Raw genomic sequence first — 19,185 nt, forward strand, 5'->3', positions numbered from 1 at the left:
AGAACAAAGCAATCACAGCAAACCACATGACAAAAAGATATGGCAATGACTTGTATGTTTGTTAAAAAGCACAACTCATTAAATTCAACAGAATGGTATCAATTGGAAGCTTCAGAATGCACAGATACACAACTATTATGGGCTGATGTCTATGAAAGTGTTACACAGTCAATCAACTCACTTTTACTAGCAAGCTCTTAAATGTATAAACAGATCAATGTCAAGAAGTAGTGAAGGCATTTTGACCTCTGGATCTTCAACTGGGCAGCCTACAGCACTGTTTCACCATAAAACCTTCAGGAATAAAGCATCCACCAGATTTTTCAAAGGATGTGATAAATGCACATTCTAGAGCTTTTGACTTTAAATATTGTAGGCTGCGAATTTTTAAAACCCACACAATTAGTAAAATATGAGATTTGTTTTGCATTACATACAGGAGTTCTGTTTCACAAAGAAAAGATAAAAAAGAAGAGGTGTGAGAAGAATAAAAAGGAGGCAAAGATCTCTAATACAAAAAAGTTGGGAAAATTGACACATACAGAAAGAATTTTATTAAAAGTGGACAAACTATGGCACTTTTTTCCTATGTAAGTCAGTTATGTAACTTGCCTCACAGTGTAACATTAGCCCCCCTATTTATACACCCATAAGTCCAAAATAATATGAACATGTGCTTAATAGCATGTTGGTACACCTCTGAAACACAATGCGGCAGTGATTCTGCATGGCATGGGTTCCAACAAGTCTTTGGTAGGCTTCCAGAAGTATGTGTCACCACATGTCTACGTACAGGTCATACAGTTCTTATAAATTATTGCCCAGAGGTTTCAGTCCATGAATCTGGCATTTGATAATACCCCAAATGATTTCCATCTGGTTTGAATCAGGCATATTTGGTGGCTGAAATACCAATGTCAGTCCACTATCATGCTTCTGAAATCACTGTAGTACAATTCTGGCTTTATGACATGGATAGTTATCTTGCTGGAAGATGTCATCATTGTTGGGGAAGACATCAAGCATGAAGGGATACAGGTGGTCTGCAATAATGTTCACATTGTCCACAGCTATCATAGTGCCTTTAATTACTACTACAGGTCCCACCAAAGGCGAGGTGAATGTTCACCTCAGCACATTACTACCACTATCAGCCTATGTCCGTGGCACAATGCATGTTTTGAGCAGCTGTTCACCTGAATGACAGCAACTCCCAACACAACAGTCACCTGGTGTAACAAGAAATACAACTCATCTGAGCAGGTGACACATTTCCAATCTTGATGATCCCATGTCGACTAAAATTGTAATTAATGGTGTCGATGGGTCAATGTGGGGACGCAGAGTGGTCACCTGCTACCGAGTCCCACGTTTAAAAATGTGCTGCACTTTACACAGTGGGCAAGATTCTGGCCTCTGTGTTCTGTGATGAGGTGTGGATATCCAATACCTTACTGCCTACTCATGGTTTTCCCATCTTTGAACCACTTTCCATACATGCTCATCACAACAGCATGCGAATAGCTGACCATCTCCACCATTTCTGACATGTTCATTCCCAGGTGCCAGGCCACAACAATCTTCTCTTTGTCAAAGTCAATAATTTCTCTGGATTACCTCATTTGCAGCCCACATCAACAATATAAAGTTTCCCCATTTTTTCTGCTTCACTTATATATGGTACTTTCCTTATGACATTCTACAACTGCAACATCACTAAGTGGCATCCAATCTCACAGTGGTCACTGGTCATAATGTTTTGATACATCAGTGTGTATTAGATACGGGACAACAAACAGTTGAGGAGTAAAAGTAAAAACTCATCAAACAGCAGAGTTATTGAGTCACTGAAAGGCACTGTAAACAAAGGTAGCAAAGCTCTGGATCTTGTTTGTTATGTGCATTTTGACGAATGAACACATCTTCTACTTCACAAACTTTTATTTCTTAATTTATTTACAGTATAATACTTATAATTCCCTTCTTTGTCATCTTTCAAGTATTTTCCTCTCTCCCTATCCTGCAACAAAGCAGATTGTGGTTAAAAGATCAGTAAAACTACTAGTAATATGTACTGAGTCGAAACTGAACTGTGAACTTCACATAAACTATGTCTTCAAGAATACATCTTGGGTGAACTACTTCATGTGGAAATTAACTGATAAGTCAATAAGGAATATCTTAGTATAGCTTACTTTGGACTTTTTCAGTTATCTTACAAACTGTTACTGTTGGGACACATCTGTCATTCAGTGATGTTCTACTTATAAAGAAAAAGGTACTACAAATAATGTCCAAGTTTGGTCCCTAAGAACACTGCTGTCCTCTATTCACTAAGGTCAAAATATTGAAAGATGTAAATCTCTATCTACATATCACTGATCTATGTTAAAACAGTGTAACAGATTTTGACACTAGAGAGAATACATTTATCATGACACCAGAGACAAAATGAGTTTTAACATTCCTAAACACAGAGTGACAAAACAGTAAACTCTCACAAAGTGAACGGTCTGAATTCTTTTTAATAAACTGTCACATTCTGAGATGACCAAACCTTCAAACAATTTCAAAACTAAGCTGTATAACTGGTTAGTTGACAAAGCATTCTACAGTTTAACATAATTCTTTGATACCTTTAATGTTGAAATTGACTTTTAAGACTCTGATTTTAAAGCTATACAACTGGTTACTATTAAATGTTAAATTTGTACGTGTATTGTGAATACTGATTTTCAATATTGTGAGTGCAACTGTAGTAGACCTACGCTATTACTCTGTGTGAACGGTGACGAATACAGAATCTGAATCGGATACAGTAGGTGTAGTTTTGGTCTGTTGGTTCCCCATAGTCTAGCATTCCATATTTCTCTGAAGAGAGTAGTTATTTTACCTGTATCTATTACAGTGGAACCTCACTTAATGAGCACCTCCCATAACACATAATTTGCACAACGAGCAAAACAAACTGTAGAAAAATTATTCACTTATCAAGTGATGTTTCGCATAATGAGTGATGACGATTTAGTGTGCTGTCACCAGCCACTCGTGTGTGGCAGGGGAAAGATTTAACACCTTTCACTGTCAGCACTGGCGTATGAACAAATGTCTTTAGCACTTACTGCAGAACCGAGCGAGGTGGCGCAGTGGTTAAACACTGGACTCGCATTCGGCAGGACGACGGTTCAATCCCGTGTCCGGCCATCCTGATTTAGGTTTTCCGTGATTTCCCTAAATCACTCCAGGCAAATGCCGGGATGGTTCCTCTGAAAGGGCACGGCTGACTTCCTTCCCCATCCTTCCCTAATCCTATGAGACCGATGACCTCGCTGTCTGGTCTCCTTCTCCAAAAACAACAACAACAACTTACTGCAGTCTGGGTTTAGTGCTCTTTCTGCTAACATATTAATGCAGCTTATATCACACATTTTTCTAAACTTGGGATCACACAGTGTTGTTTTGTATGCAAGTTTTAATAACCTTCACAGAAATGTCCCCAAAGATAAAGCCACAAGACAGCAACTGTAAAAGAAATAAAATGACCTTTGAAATGAAATGTAAAATCATTGAAAAATGCAAACATGGTGTGAGCATTGCTGATTTAGTATGCACGTACAATTGGTCTACGTCAAATATTTGCACTATCCTCAAGAACAACAACAAGATTAAAGAGATAGATGCATCAAAGGGAGTGACAAGAGTATCTAAACAATGGTTTCATATTCTGGGCAATGTCAAAAGGTTGTTCCTTATATGGATAAATGAAATGCAATTGCAAGGTGACACTATTAATGAGAACATCATTTGTGAGAAGGCGAGAATTATTTTTGCCAACCTCGTTAAGAAGACGCCAGGATAATCAGTGGCTGAGAGTGGTGCAAGAAGCTTAAGAGAAGAACCTGTAGCCACAGCGTTGTGAAGCACAATGAAGCAGCCAGCTCCAACACAAAGGCAGCAGAGAACTTCATCAGCAACTTCAAGATGCTTGTAGATTCAGATGGTTATGTGCCGCAAAAGGTTTTTAGTTGTAACGAGATAGGTCTATTCTGGAAAAAGATGCCGAAGTGTACCTTTATAACAGCAGAGGAGAATGCATTGCCTGGTCACAAGCCAATGAAAAACCACCTCACACTGCTATTCTGTGCCAATGCAAGCGGCGATTTGAAAATTAAACTGCCGGTTGTTTAGCATTCAGAAACTCCACAAGCCTTCTAGAAATGTACAGTCCAGAAGAGCAGGTTAAGTGGGATGTGGAGGTCCAACAACAAGGCTTGGGTGACACATGATCTTTTATTGTGACTGGATCAATGAAGTGCCTCATCCTTAGATGAAGAAATACTTGCTTCTGACAAATCTGTCACTCTGCGTCTCGCTTGTTATGAACAGTGCTCCTGCCCATTCTTCAGGCCTACAAGATCACCTCCTTAAAGAATTTCAATTCATCAAGATCCAATTTCTGCCTCGCAACACCACTCTGCTACTCCAGCCTATGGACCAGCAGATTATATCTAACTTTAAGAAGGTCTACACTAAGGCACTCTTTGAGCACTGCTTTGAATTGACTGAACCCATCTATCTCACTCTCTAAGAGTTTTGGAAATATCACTTCAACATCATTGCCTGCATCAAGATGATCAGAAAGGCATAGGAAGTGGTTACACAAAAATAACTTTCACTTCTGATTGGAAGAAGCTTTGGCCGGAATGCATTGTCAAATGTGACTCCGAGGCATTTAAGTCAGTACCTGTGAAACCTGTAGTCAACAAGATTGTGCCTTTGGCCAAGAGCCTGGGACTAGAAGTGGATAAGAAAGATATTGATGAACTTTTGGAAAATCACAGCCAAGAAATGACCACCAAAGAGCTTACATAGTTGCAGTGTGTTTCACAGCAGGAAGTTGCGGAGAGGAGTTCTTCAGAGGAGGAGGTGGTGGTAACAACAAAGCAGCAATTTTCTGGAGCAATAAGAGAAATGCTGAAAGCATGGGAACAGGTTGCATTGTACATTGAGAATTATCACCCCTATAAGGCAGTGGCTACACATGCTACAAATTTATTTGATGATACAGCTGTGTCACATTTTCACCAAGTGTTAACGCATCAGCAGAAAAAAATGACTATACATAGCATCATAGTAAAAAAGAATTAGTTACGTATCATGAATAATACAATACATACTACTGCAGGTATAATTTTCTTTGAATAAATGACATAAATAAGTTAAAACTTTTAGTACTTTTTCTGCATGGAATATATTATCGCATTTCATATTAATTTTTACGAGATAAACTGTTTCACTTAAAGGTGTTTCGCACTATGATTAAGAATCTGGAACAAATTATGCTCACTATGGGAGGTTCCACTATATATCTTGTAACAACACGTAAACAACACTGGGAAAAAAAGCTAACAGGCTGCAAGACATTTTTTGCAGTAGTCATTGGTTAAACTGTTTTATATAATAAACTGAGTATCATGTGATGACAAAGAAAGAAAAGAACCATGACTTTCAATAAATAATTATCTTTGTTTTTAAATGCTCATACATATCAATTTGACTGTCAGTTACATGAGTAAGCCCTTGGAAGTTTTTGCTATGATTACTTTCTTTCCATAAAAAAATTATATTGACACAGAAGAAAGCACTAAGATCAAAAGGCAAAATAAGGAATACTGACCTTCTCTTTCTTGCTGAAAAATCTACCGAGGGAAGATTTGATGCCTTTCTTCTTCTGGGCAGCAGCAGCAGCTGCAGCTGACGCACTGACAGGTGTAGTACTGGTAGCATTCTTGTGCAGCGAGTCTTGACTGCTGTGACGAGAAGACAGAGGGGAGGGAGGTGTGGAGTAGCCCCCCGGCCTGCTGGACACACACACTCACTACTCTACATCAGCCATCACCACATAAGCAGCCATGTCACCAATATATACAACTGCCAACTCTGGGGCAGTCCTTCCAAAAATACAAAACAAATAAAGGCAGAACAATATCACATTTCATTCTGGTGCCACATTTATTTAAATTTCTTCGGTTATTGCAAATCAAAGCAAAACGCCAGACCACTAGGGAACTGTGGAAACTGATCAAGATGTAATGTCAAATTACCAGAAGAGCAACTGCAATGGAGTTACATCATTACAGAAAATTTTTAAAATTTATTTATAGTTTAATCCAGTGTTTAATGCCTTTGCTACTGCAAGAATGCAAACAAATTTTGATTCCTACATGTGAGAAATTAGTTATAAAGAACTCAGAAGAACATTCTTTCCTCAACATCAGTGTTTAATCCGCTTTGTATAAATGTTTTGCCGACATTTTAAATTGTAACAAAATATATCAGAATCTGCATAAAGCGCTTAAAGTCATTTAAGCATATTGTGACAAAGAATCAGTCCAGGTGGTAATGCAGCAAAAATGTTGCAAGATAATCTGATGAGATGAAATGGGAAAATTCCTAGAATTCCTGCAATTCCAGATTATATTCCAATCTGAAGAGATAACAAATGTAGTGTGAGAAACATGAGTAGACAGGTTTCCACGAAATACTGCACATTGTTTAGACTTCACAGATATGGCAAGCATGCACAAAACTAGTGGAAAAGTCACGATACTCACAGCTAAAAGGTAGGAAAAGACTTATGTCCAATAGATATCTGTTGAACACAGAATCAAGAGGCATCTTATTTTACAAGTAGAGTGACAGTTTTATAATAAATATCCACTAAACACACGAAATCTTCTTTATTTAAATAAAAACCAAAGAATTACCTAAACATTTGGGCTGAAAATTTCTGGTGCTTTCATTCAAACAGAAAGTATTTTTTAACTATAAGACAGTTCAAGGGGGAAATTTGAGATTATGGAGCTTCTTAACACCCAAATCCCCAGTACAGCCATGGTACATACACAAATAAATTTGTTTATCAAATCAAGATTTGTTTAAATTGAAGTCCTATTGCAACTGTGAGGACAAGGAAACCAACTGTTTGGACTTCGCATATGTGCATGCTCCCATAGTCTTTCATTTGGGTCAAGCAAGATAAGAGCCAAATCAACACCTTTTAAAAATAACTAAATAAATTCTTGGCTATTTCAGTTTTAATGTCTGACAATTCAAATATCAGTTCTGATTTAATGTAACAATAAAATAATATAGTGTTAGTGCATTGGAACGTTAGGATAATGTGTAGCAAACAATATGCACCTAACCCACTTTTGCAACAGTGGTGTCCAGATAATCAGCACTGCACGTTTCTGTTCTATTTAGAACAAAGGTAAGAGAGAGAAACTCTGTGCAAAGATCTTCGATTTAAAAAAATCTATTTCACTGTATATTTTCAAGAAGAGAAGTTTTAGGGTTTAACAACCCACTGACATCAAGGTCATTAAAGAAAGAGCACAAGCTTGGATTGTTACAAGGAAGGGGAAGGAAATCAGCTGTGCCCTTTCAAAGAAACCATCCTGGCATTTGCCTGGACAGATTTAGGGAAATCATAGAAAACCCAAATCAGGATGGTCTGTCACAAGTTTGAACCATTGTCCTCCTGAATGTGAGTTCAGTGTGCTAAACACTGCACCACCTCACTTGGTACTATAGCATCACAACCAGCATGTAGGATACTCACTGCAATGAGCTTTCAGTAAACTGCTCTATGGCTGCAAGATTGTTTCGATGTCAGAGCTGTGACATAGCTGTGGTGATGGCTCTATCTAGTTTTTCATGCTTCTGAATGCAGAATGAAATCATAGAAACAGTGCAAAAAGTTTCTTTAACTGTAACAATGAAGTAGTCTAAACTACAAAATACAAAGTGATGCAAATGCAAAAGTGATACATGCACAGAGAAAATATTTAGATGTGTAGAAATGGCTATAATTATAAGCATGGTAACTACATTTCAGCAGTGTGTTTATGACAGAAGCCTATTTGTGCAGATATGCTTCAATCATACAGTAGCATGTGATTAAGCAAATGGAAATTTACATTTTCTCATATTCAGTTACTGTAAGGTACGTTTCAAAATCACGATAACAACATCAGATGTCAGCTACCGGCATATTAATGATTCAAGAGAACAGCTATGAGCTTTATTTTAAGTAGCATAGATTCTCCTGAGCAAAAATTGGTGAGTTAGTGTCATATTAATTTTTTTAGCTTTCCTAAGACAGTTTAATAAAAACAGTGATGTAACAAGTATACTTTTAATTTAAAAGTCTTACTCCTCAAACTTGAAAATTAATTCTGCCACAAATAACTTTACAAGGTAACAAAGAAATGCCACAAGTTTAAATTAAAGCTGCAATTCAGTGAGTAAAATGCAAGTAATATGGGTGAAACAGGGATTCAAAAATGAAAATCAGATTAGGAGAAATGAATGTAAATACAGTCACTGCATAGTTACAAAGAGGTTCTTAAGAGCCTCCACAAGGAAAATATGATTAGACAGCACTGCATTAAACTAATGTGAAACAAATAATCTTCTATATAAATATTTTACAAATTGTAGCTTTTGTTTTGCTAAGTAACAGTAAAACAGATTAACTTTTCTTTGCTAAATATCTGTAAAGCAGATACACAACTGATGGCAGTGAATTGCAGCTTTAATATTCCAACATGACTTTCACACTTATTGTTGTTAATTTGCACAAGCTCTCATAATTTTTAAATAGCCATTCTAACATGGTACCACATTCACCTTATTCCATACTTCTTAAAATATGGTATACATCACAATTTCTATTTCACGTGGAAGAAGCAAGAGATTTATTAAATCTTATGATAAAAACTGAATGCAACTATTCTTTTGACATCTGCTAAGCCAATTGCTTTCAGAAAGGAAAGGAAACTGCTTTCAACAGGAACAGTGAACAAACAATAACATCGCATTTCAAGAAAATTGATTAATACGTTACAATTTATTTACTACTAAATGCAATATGTATAGTTTCTTCACCATATTTCATTAAAGTAAAACATTTTTCTGCTTAGTGAGTCACCTAAACTAGTATACATTTTGCCTATCTGTATTTTTTATGGCGTCAGTTGGAAATGTATAAATAAGCTATTGTCCTTGCTATTCAGGATGGTTGAATAGGTACTATTCAGGATAGTCGAACAGATACTTTACCCCTGCATGTAATAGTAGTGTAAATATTTTCCTGTTTGTAACATCAATATTATTAAAAATAAAATACAGTATTTACATATTCTTTACCATGAATGTGTTGAGGTATCAGTACTAAGTGAACAAAACCAATTCAGCTAAAATTATTAGTCTTTAGTTGCACTGTCAATAAAAATCGAACTCTCGTGTGTATGGAAATAATCTTACAGACAATCCAATCAATGGGAGTGAAACACACTATCAAAAAGATTAAGACTGAAAAGTAAATATGAAAAGCTGGACTGAACAGTTTACATTTGTGTCAGTTATGTTTAGAATCAAATGCAAATATGGTCTCCTTAGAATGAAAAGGTTTGGAATTCTTGTAAACACTTCCTATTAACTTCAAATGTATACTACTCAGCGGTTTCCGACATCCTGTATCAACAGAAAAGAGCTGCACACTGTGAGACATCATTTCATAAGACCCTAAAAACTTTTCTCTGTCAGCCCACAGCAATGAAAAATCTACATATGTTAATGAGAACCATAAGAGACCACCTGTGAGGCATAATATTTATCATCAGCTTCCTCAATGACTTTAAACCTATGTAACATGAAATATTTAAAGAAGAAAAGTACTTTCATGAGGTATCCATGAGATTGTACATTTGACAAGACAGATAACTCGAAAAATGTATTTATTATATGAAAAGCAAGCATATGAAAGATCCAAAAATTATTTTTTTTATTAACTCAAACTCGTGACAGAACTAGCATTTAGTCCAAAGCTATTACTGTCCCTTACTAAGCCAGTGATTTAACAGGATCAAAAGTATTTATAATTGGCTACTCTAAGAAAGTGTCAATGAAAATTCTAAGTATCAGAAATTTTTTGCACTACTGTATCTCCTTTGATACGAGAGACCAAATACAATTTACAAGAGATGCTACAATAAAAGAACATGCAACTTCTGACACAACAACTAACCTTAGAGCAAGTCCAGGAGATGGCATTGCTACTCCAGAGCCAGTACGCCTGTGACCAAAGAAGGACATCTGTATTGTCAGCACATTAGTTCCACTTGTGTGCTTGTATACTGTGTGCAGTCCATATAGGACCGCAGAAAGTTTATTACTCGTGTGGCAGTTATAGTTCTTTATTTTTGCAGGTCAGTGAATTTGTGACTGACTTGTGTAGTAAATCAGGTTCACGAACTTACCTGCGAAGTTCCTCCTGGCTCTGTGCTAGAGCCTGAGCAACACGTTCAAGGCGCAAAGAGCGAGCTGTCAGAGGGCTTGCTGCACCACTTTCTGCTGATCCAGGGACAGGAACGCCAGTAGTGCTGCCAGCATCATCCTGTGACAGTTCTCCAGCCAGCTGCAACTGTAACAAGTTTTGCACCCTCAGTAATGGAATTTTTAATGAAATTATGCAACAAGGAGTAATAGAATTACATGCAGAGATAGTTAAAGCAATTATGTAACACCACTGTAGAAGGGTGTTCAAGATAATTTTCAGCTGTCCTTTCTTAGTTGGCACTGAAGAAAAATCTCAAGTTATTACAAATTGCCCCTGAATTATTAACAAAAACTACTACGTACACAGTGCTGAAGGTAAATAATAAATGACACAAAAATTTAACATGTTAATGGAAAATCCTTGGAAAAGGGGGCGAGGGGGGATGGCATGGCAAACCACTACTTAACTTGTAACTGAGCACTGAGCAGAGGACTGAACTGATATGCAAATCACAAATTCAACATTGTAACTAAGTTATGATCCCCTTCTGAGCAACAGCATGTGAACTGCTACCACGCTTTTACCAAGAACATGCAGTAGGGTGGAAAACATTATTTCACACATTTGTTCCTCTAGAAGGTGAATGTTACTATTGCAAATTTTACCCAATTTCTCCCCCCTAAATGCTTTTAAAGAATATAAAAATATCAGAGAAGAATCACAGTATGAACATCACTGCCAAACTGTGATAGCAACAGTTTTGTCACTTATTTTTCCTCTGGGACGGTCATGTATGTTGTGAGATCCACATTCGATGAACCTGTGCTCACAATGGAGCTGGCAGTTGTTTCTGTGGCCAAATGCTTTTTCTGATACCACATTGACACCTCAGTATAAGGAAGCCATGTTTGTACTTATTCTGCAAACTATATAAAGTCTGTTATATGTGTGTGTGTGTGTGTGTGTGTGTGTGTGTGTGTGTGTGTGTGTGTGTGTGTGTGTGTGTGTTTTTCTATGTACTGGAGCAGTATGTAGCAGTCAGTAATCAGCACACAGATCTTATCTAAGTCGGGCTCACATTGTCTCACACACTAGCACTCTACACACTACATCTGGTCATAATTAATACATGACCATATATGGCTAAAAGCCTTATAGAGAAAAAGTTGACTTCATTCAAAAAGTTATCCATTTTAGTATGAATATTATTTTGCTCTGTTCTTATATGCCGAAATTAGTGAGAAATGTTCCATCAATATTCTTTTTACATTTTGTTTCATTTCTCTGTACGATGTGCAGCAACAATGTGTTTTCTATCATAATATTTATGACCCAGCAGCCAAACAATAGGCACCAGCATCTAGTATCATCCCTGAATATCATCTTTTAGTTCTGGGACATTTTTACAGACATTAAAAACAGTCAAAAACCTTAAGTTTTCTGCTCCAACATCAATGTTTCATCACAGCTCAAATTAACACTGTTAGCATTATGCTACAGAACATACAAGGCATTTGTTGCTCACTGTGAACTAAAATGTACCAAGGCACACTTGAGAAAATATCTATAACCCACTTGTGATGAATGTTACATTTCTGAAGAAAAACATTGCCTTTGAAAATGTATAACATAACACACAACTCAAAAGTGTAATTCAGCACAGCAAGAACACAAAACTAAAGAAAGATTTATATTAGTTCATAGCATCTTCAATAAAATACATGGAGCACATAATCACAGAAGTTTGAATCTGAAAACGTCTGAAGCTAAAAGTTTTCTTTCCAAAAGCCTGTAGTAGAAAAAAATGATAAGTTCATGAGTAAGAAAAGAACTACTGGACCAGAAAAATACTATTGAACGAAACATGACAACTCTGCAGCATTGTTCCCTCCTACTTCAGTATAATGACTCCTTTACCTTTGGTGTCTCATTGGTTAAGAGCAGCGGTTTTATTCCTTAGTTACTTCTGTATTTATCAAATTCACTGTCCACAGCAGTTGTTCACAATGAGTTTGTTTTATTTACTTTTCCTTTTTAGTGTTTAGGGAACAGTGGTAAGCCAAAATGGTGTACAGATGAACTATATACCAGACTGTTTAAGGAAAAGGATATCATCGTCTACACACACAGAAATATTGAATTAAAGAATGAACAAAAGGCAACTTTGAGCAAAATTAAACTGCTCAGATGTTTCTTCAAAACACTGTATAGTCATTTTGTATTATAAAGACAAATTTCCTTCTGGTTCCAAAAGAGGAAGTCAACACTTTGTGATTGACAAACTGATTGAAACAGCTGAGAGAGAAACTCTTGGGGCACACTTACACATATGCCTCAGTAGAGATGGGCTGCAATTACAGATTTGCCAGTAGGTAATGGCTGCAAGTTTGATCCAGTTAATAAGAAATAAAATCGAAGAGTTAATTGCCTTTAACTGTTTTTTCCCTTTAAGCCAGATGAAAGAAGCGTTCACAGAAAGTAAACATATATGAACACCCCTAAAGAAATGTTACAAATAAAACTAACACAAGATGCAAGTGTTTGTAGACAGGAAGACACAAAGAACAACATAGAATGCATGTCACTAACATGGGGTTTTATCAGCAGGGAAAGATTGGTGCAAATCTAGATATAAGTTCTCATCAAGGAGGGGGAAAGGTATTGATAATTTGAAAATAGCTTCCTTATTTATTGGTTTAATTCGTATAGCATAATGACGACAAAAATAAATAAACAAATTTCTAATCAACAGAGGTTAATAATAATATGTTAACACAGGATTTCTCAAAAATGTCTAGAAATATATACCTATAGAAATAATAGAATAAAAAACTAATAAAATACAATATCTGACCCATAACATTTTCTAAGCACTGGAACTTCAACACTACCTGAAAAAAAAAAAAAATTTGAAGCACTCGGAAGGGGAGGAGGAAATGAAATGACATAAGACTTCATGGTTTGGAAGTGTATGTGATGTTATTTCAGTGATTTCAATATCATGTCAAATTTACAAGGAACTTGACATGATGAGTCCACTGATCAGTATGACGTTGCATTTTCCTCTGGCCTGGATGCATGCACTGATTCAGTTGGAAAGGGTGTCATTAAACCATTGTATTGTGTTCTGAGACAACCTGGTTCACAACTGTTTCAACTGGTCCTCGGTATCCTGATAGTGGCACTGGGACGGAGTTGACATCCGAGCTGGTCCCAAGCATGTTCTACACTGCTGGCCACCGTAAATGCAAAACCCTGAAGGAAGCATCTGAATCAAGTGAAATTTACACCATGGGTTTGCAGCGATGAGATACGCAACTGATTAGAATTTCAGCGCAGACGCACATTACGCCCGCCTGTGGCACCACCTCATAGCACCATTTAAAGCTTGGCGATTTCGACGAGTGTACGTTCGGCACGTGTGTTTACCTTGTGGTTGTTTCATAAGACGATCAGTTATGCCTCGTAGATAACAGCGAACATCGTTTGATCAAGTATCCGAGTTCGACAGAGGAAGGATAGTGGCTTACCGAGATTGTGGATTATCATACAGAGAAATCGCTAGTCGTGTTGGACGAAACCAAACAACTGTAATGCGGATATGTGACCGTTGGATGCAGGAGGGTACGACGGACCGACGTGGTCGATCGCATTCACCTCGGTGCACCACTGCACGTGCTGATAGGCAAATTGTGCGCATGGCAGTGACGGATCACTCAGTGACATCCCGAACCATAGCACAGCACATTGCGTCTGTAACGCATCATCCAGTGTCTGCGCGTACCATTCGACGCCGTTTAGAGCAGAGTGGTCTGTCCGCAAGACGTCCATTGCTTCGTCTACCATTGACGCAGAACCACAGACGTCTCCGTCGCCAATGGTGTGATGACAGATGGATGTGGACGGCAGAATGGAATGACGTTGTCTTTACTGACGAGACACGCTTCTGTCTGCAGCACCACAATGGTCGGATTCGAGTGTGGAGACACCGTGGAGAGAGCTGCATTATGCACCGCCACACTGGTCTTGTACCGGGTATTACGGTATGGGGCGGTATTGGATATTACTCTTGCACGCCTCTAGTACGCATTGTCGGTACTTTAAATAGCCGGGGCTACATATCCAAGGTGCTGGAGCCAGTTGTCCTTCCTTACCTTCAGGGCTCGGCCACAGCCACATTTCAACAGGATAATGCACGACCACACGTGGCACGCATTGTCCAAAGGTTCTTCGTCAATAACCAGGTTGAATTGTTTCCCTGGCCGGCTCGCTCTCCAGATCTTTCGCCGATAGAAAACATGTGGTCCGTAGTTGCTCAATGAGTGACCCAGATTACATCCCCAGCTGCCACACCAGATGATCTTTGGCAACATGTGGAAGCTGCTTGGGCTACTGTACCCCAGGAACACATCCAACGTCTCTTTGACTCAATGCCGAGACGTGTGGCAGCGGTGATCTCCAAAAATGGCGGCTACTCTGGCTACTGATTCTGGCAGGAACCACAAGTCACAGACGTCTGTAAACGTAATCATTTGATACTTGGTCAACATGTTATCTACAAAATAAATTTTGTTGTGCTACCTCTTGTCTTTCTTGGTGTTGCATTTACGGTGGCCACCAGTGTATCAGGGACAGTTCTAGAGATGTCGATGACCACTGGAGTACATCAATATCGTGCAAATAATTCATACAGAGACGTGCCATGTGTTGATGAGCACTGCCCTGCTGAAAAATGGTATCACAATACAGTTGCAGGAGAGGTAAACCATGAGGACGCAGGATGCATTTGTGAACTAGTAATGAACTCCCTGCAGCATTCTGTGTCATCCCAAATGATTAATCAGAGACTGGCAGCAGCTGGACACTGTCCCATGAGTAGGCTGCCATTAAAACCACAACACAAATTACTCTGTCGGGAGTGTTGCCGTGGCCAGAAAACGTGGACTGCTGATTACGTACCATTTTGTCATTAGGGTTCCCTCGATCACTACCAGTCACAACTTTAAGTCATACACAATAGCTCACCACACCTTGGCATCAGGAGTAACACTGCTGTGCATCTCCCATGCATTGGAAGAATGGGAGCTATCCCCATGTCAGAGCCATGCTTGTCAACAGTCATTTAGGGAAGTGTAAAACTGCAATTCATCACTGAACACAATGCAATGCCATTCATCAGCAATCCACATTTTCTGGCCACGGCAACACTCCCAACAGAGTAATTTGTGTTGTGGTGTTAATGGCAGCCTACACATGTGACAGCGTCCAGCTGCTGCAGACAGTCTCTGATTAATAGTTTGGGATGACACAGAACGCTGCAGGGAGTCCATTACTAGTTCTCAAATGGCCGTTCAGATATGAAGGGGTTATGATGTTCCTGGTGCACAAATATGGCAATCTCCCTTGTAGTGGACAGACGTAGCTGACCATAACCTTGATGGAGAGTATGCGTGCTCTCATGTTTCGATACAGTCAAACATTTGGGGCCAGTGCGACATCCAAATTCCCCAAAAATTTGGATATTGCACGACTTCACCATGGGCCAAGCGGAGACCCATAATTAGGCCTCTTTTGAACACTGTCAGGTGCTAATAATGCTGTCTCAAATGAGTACATGGCCTCTCCATAACCTTCATAGTGATTACCCAACATGTGACACTTTTCACACCCCTTATATACCCCACCATACAAAAATATGGGAAACTTCTTTTTTAACACCATGTACATAGACAATATTGTGCACTGGTGCAATTTTGATGTTGCAAAAATAATAAATATATGAATATACAGAAAACTGAGATACAAATGGTGGTTAAGCCTTATGTAATTGCATATAATGCCCTGAAGAACCAGTTATCACTATTTGGGCACAGAAACTGAACATGAAAACAGAAGCCAAAAGGCAGAAAACAATGAAAATATAATGACACACCAACAAATTACTTACTCCTCATGAGGAGGCAAAATCCATTGGAATCACAAAAGTTCCTACATTTTGTGGGTCCCATGTCACTGTGAAAATGTGGTGGCAATTCTTATTCTTACCTGGAGAAGACCTACTGCAACATTAAATGTAAAACTGGAGCACACTTAAAGGTTCTAGGTGTACTTGCCCTTGAATACAGGGAACCAGAATGGATGCAAAGCTCCTATCAGACAAGCAGGGCTCTTAGGACAGAACATAGGATATTAATAAACTCAGTTAGAAGAAGCCCCTTTGGAATCATAAATTCTATCACTGAGATAAAAAATATTGTTGCACTCACAGAAAGACTAACTTGGCTGATAGACAGATTAAGTACCAAAACTCAAAAACAGAGCCACTTTAGGACATGATTATATAATATCAGAACATTTGGATTTTCAAGGTTCCAGTGATTATAAGCACTCCTCAACATTTCACAGTTTTTCAAGAAAATAGGGGAAGGTTATGAGGATAAAAACTTGCAACTGTGATCTACATGTACAAACAGCTACCTGTTATAAGAAATGAAGGAGGAAGGGGAACAATTGAAAATCAGCCACAGGTGAGGTTTCAGTGGGGTTCTCATCATTCTCATCACTGTCAATGTGAATGCTGGGACTGAAAAATTTCCCATTATTGGACACACAAAATAGATAACTTTCCAATCAAATGTTAAATGTGTGAATCAATTAAGCTTAAAAAAGAGATTACCACTGAATATTGTAACTGAGTTTTGGGTTTTCATTTCAGATATGCATTCCTCGCTTCTCACATGGAAAGTCAGTTTATTTATTGGGATGACAGTGTGCAACACGATACCAGAACCAAACTACTGTGTGTGTGTGTGTGTGTGTGAGTGAGATATTCTGTTTTCTCACCATCTATGCAAGTCAACATGAACACACATAACAATACAGCTATAGTTTTTGAGTTAATGTGTTACTGTACCATAATTGCAAAATCACAGCATAGCTTCCCACCCCTTTTTAGCATTTCAGTCTGAACAAATGTTAAAACAGATAGATATCTTAACATCCAATAAAACAATGTTGTACCTTTAGGGCACAGATATTGTGACAAAAAGAACTGTAACAACTGTATTACCTTATATAAAGCTTCATATGTATACAGATACTCTTTCAATTAAAGGTAACTGTATGTCACCAAAATAACAGTATTTTGTTCAGCTACCTCATTTGTTATTTAAAACTCTTAATTCACTGTCGTACGATCATTCAAAATTAACTGAATTGCAAAGCATTTATAAATTCTGGTCTGATCTACCGAAGATGGAGGTCACAAGTACACGAACTGTGCTTTCTTGTATGAATGTATGTGTGTTTTCTTCCCTAAAGAAGGCTTTTGCCAAAAGCTAAATGTGTAACAGTCATTTCACTGTGCCTTTCTGTAACTCAACATGTCGTCTTTACAACAAGTAGGAATCTATCCTTTCCCAGAGTGTCCACTGTTGTATTTACGAACCTTATTTCCCATTAATATGTTAGGCGCGCGCACACACACACACACACACACACACACACACACACACACACACACACACACACACACACACACAGAGAGAGAGAGAGAGAGAGAGAGAGAGAGAGAGAGAGAGAGAGAGAGAGATGGGGAGGGGACGGGGGAGGGGTGGATTAAGTTTATGTGAGTGAATATACCTTTAATTTAACTCATATTAAAAAGTGTATATTTTATGAAGAAGTAGTGTGTATTTCATGAAGATTCCATATGGTGCTCCACTTCTTATGAAATGTGTTATAATTATCAGTGTCTACATAAATTAAATCTACATATATATCTTACAAAACACAAGATTACTGCTTCTTGTAAATAGTAAGTAGATGAAGATGACAAGGGAGATGATATTCTGTAAGAATTTGACAAAGCTCTAAAAGAACTATGGGACAACAAACCAATGGGTATTGACGACATCCCTGCAGAACTAATAAAGAATGCTGGTGACAGCATGAAAATGATGAAGCTTAAACCTATTAGGTCCATCTATAACAGAGGAGAGATACCAACAAACTTCCAGAAATGCATCATTGTTCCTATATAAAAGAAGGCAGCAGCTAAAAAATGTGAACAGTAGCAAACTTTAAGCCTAATATCATATGCATCAAAAATTCTCATAAAAATAGTTCTGAAGAGAATTGAAGAGAAAGTGGATTAGGAACAAGAGAGGCGATTCTGGCACTGAGACTCCTTATTGAAAAGCAATTACAGTAAATAAACCAACTTATATTGCCTTTGTAAACCTGGAAAAGGCATTTGATAATGTTATTTGGCAAGACATGTTCAGAGTGCTGAGGAAAAGTGGAATGAAGTACAAAGACATCAGTGTGATACTCAGTTCCTATAAGAATGACGTGGCAGTGATTAGGAAATGTCACCAGGAACACAAATCAAATACTAGAAAAGGGGTAAGACAAGGGTGTGCTCTCTCTCCTCTTATATTCAATGCTAACATCCAGGGAGCTATAGACCAAGTGTGAGAAACTACTGAGGTGGGGAAGATAGACATGCTACATTATGCATATGATACTGCTATTAGTCACGGAGATAAAAGATCTAGAGGAAGTCCTCAGAACAACGGAAAGGATTTTCTACAATCAGTGTGGAATGAGAATAAATAAGAAAAAAACTAAAGTGATGGTATGCCATACAGAAGCAGAATATGAACCTCTGAGAATGAGAATTGGAAGAGAGGAGCTGGAAGTGATAGAGGAATTTACCTACCTGGGAAGCAAAATCACAATAGATGGTAAAAGCCAGAAAGAAGTTGTGAGCAGAATACAACACGCCAAAAATGCAGTTAATCAGAGGAGGAACTTACTCACCAGCAAGCACATCAGTC

At 38.1% G+C, this 19,185-nt stretch overlaps 1 protein-coding gene across 1 annotated transcript in view; it reads right to left on the reverse strand.

The window, feature by feature from the left end:
* LOC126470529 (liprin-alpha-1) overlaps window positions 1-19,185 on the reverse strand; it is a 1,209,312-nt gene that overhangs the window by 66,340 nt on the left and 1,123,787 nt on the right. Inside the window, exons 19-21 of the mRNA XM_050098447.1 lie at window positions 10,326-10,489; window positions 10,094-10,141; window positions 5,678-5,858 (exon numbers count right to left, since the gene is read on the reverse strand). Of these exons, the coding sequence (XP_049954404.1) occupies window positions 5,678-5,858; window positions 10,094-10,141; window positions 10,326-10,489 (393 nt within the window). The remainder of the gene's footprint in view (window positions 1-5,677; window positions 5,859-10,093; window positions 10,142-10,325; window positions 10,490-19,185) is intronic.

Source organism: Schistocerca serialis, chromosome 3, assembly GCF_023864345.2.
Source record: "Schistocerca serialis cubense isolate TAMUIC-IGC-003099 chromosome 3, iqSchSeri2.2, whole genome shotgun sequence".
Taxonomy (NCBI): domain Eukaryota; kingdom Metazoa; phylum Arthropoda; class Insecta; order Orthoptera; family Acrididae; genus Schistocerca; species Schistocerca serialis.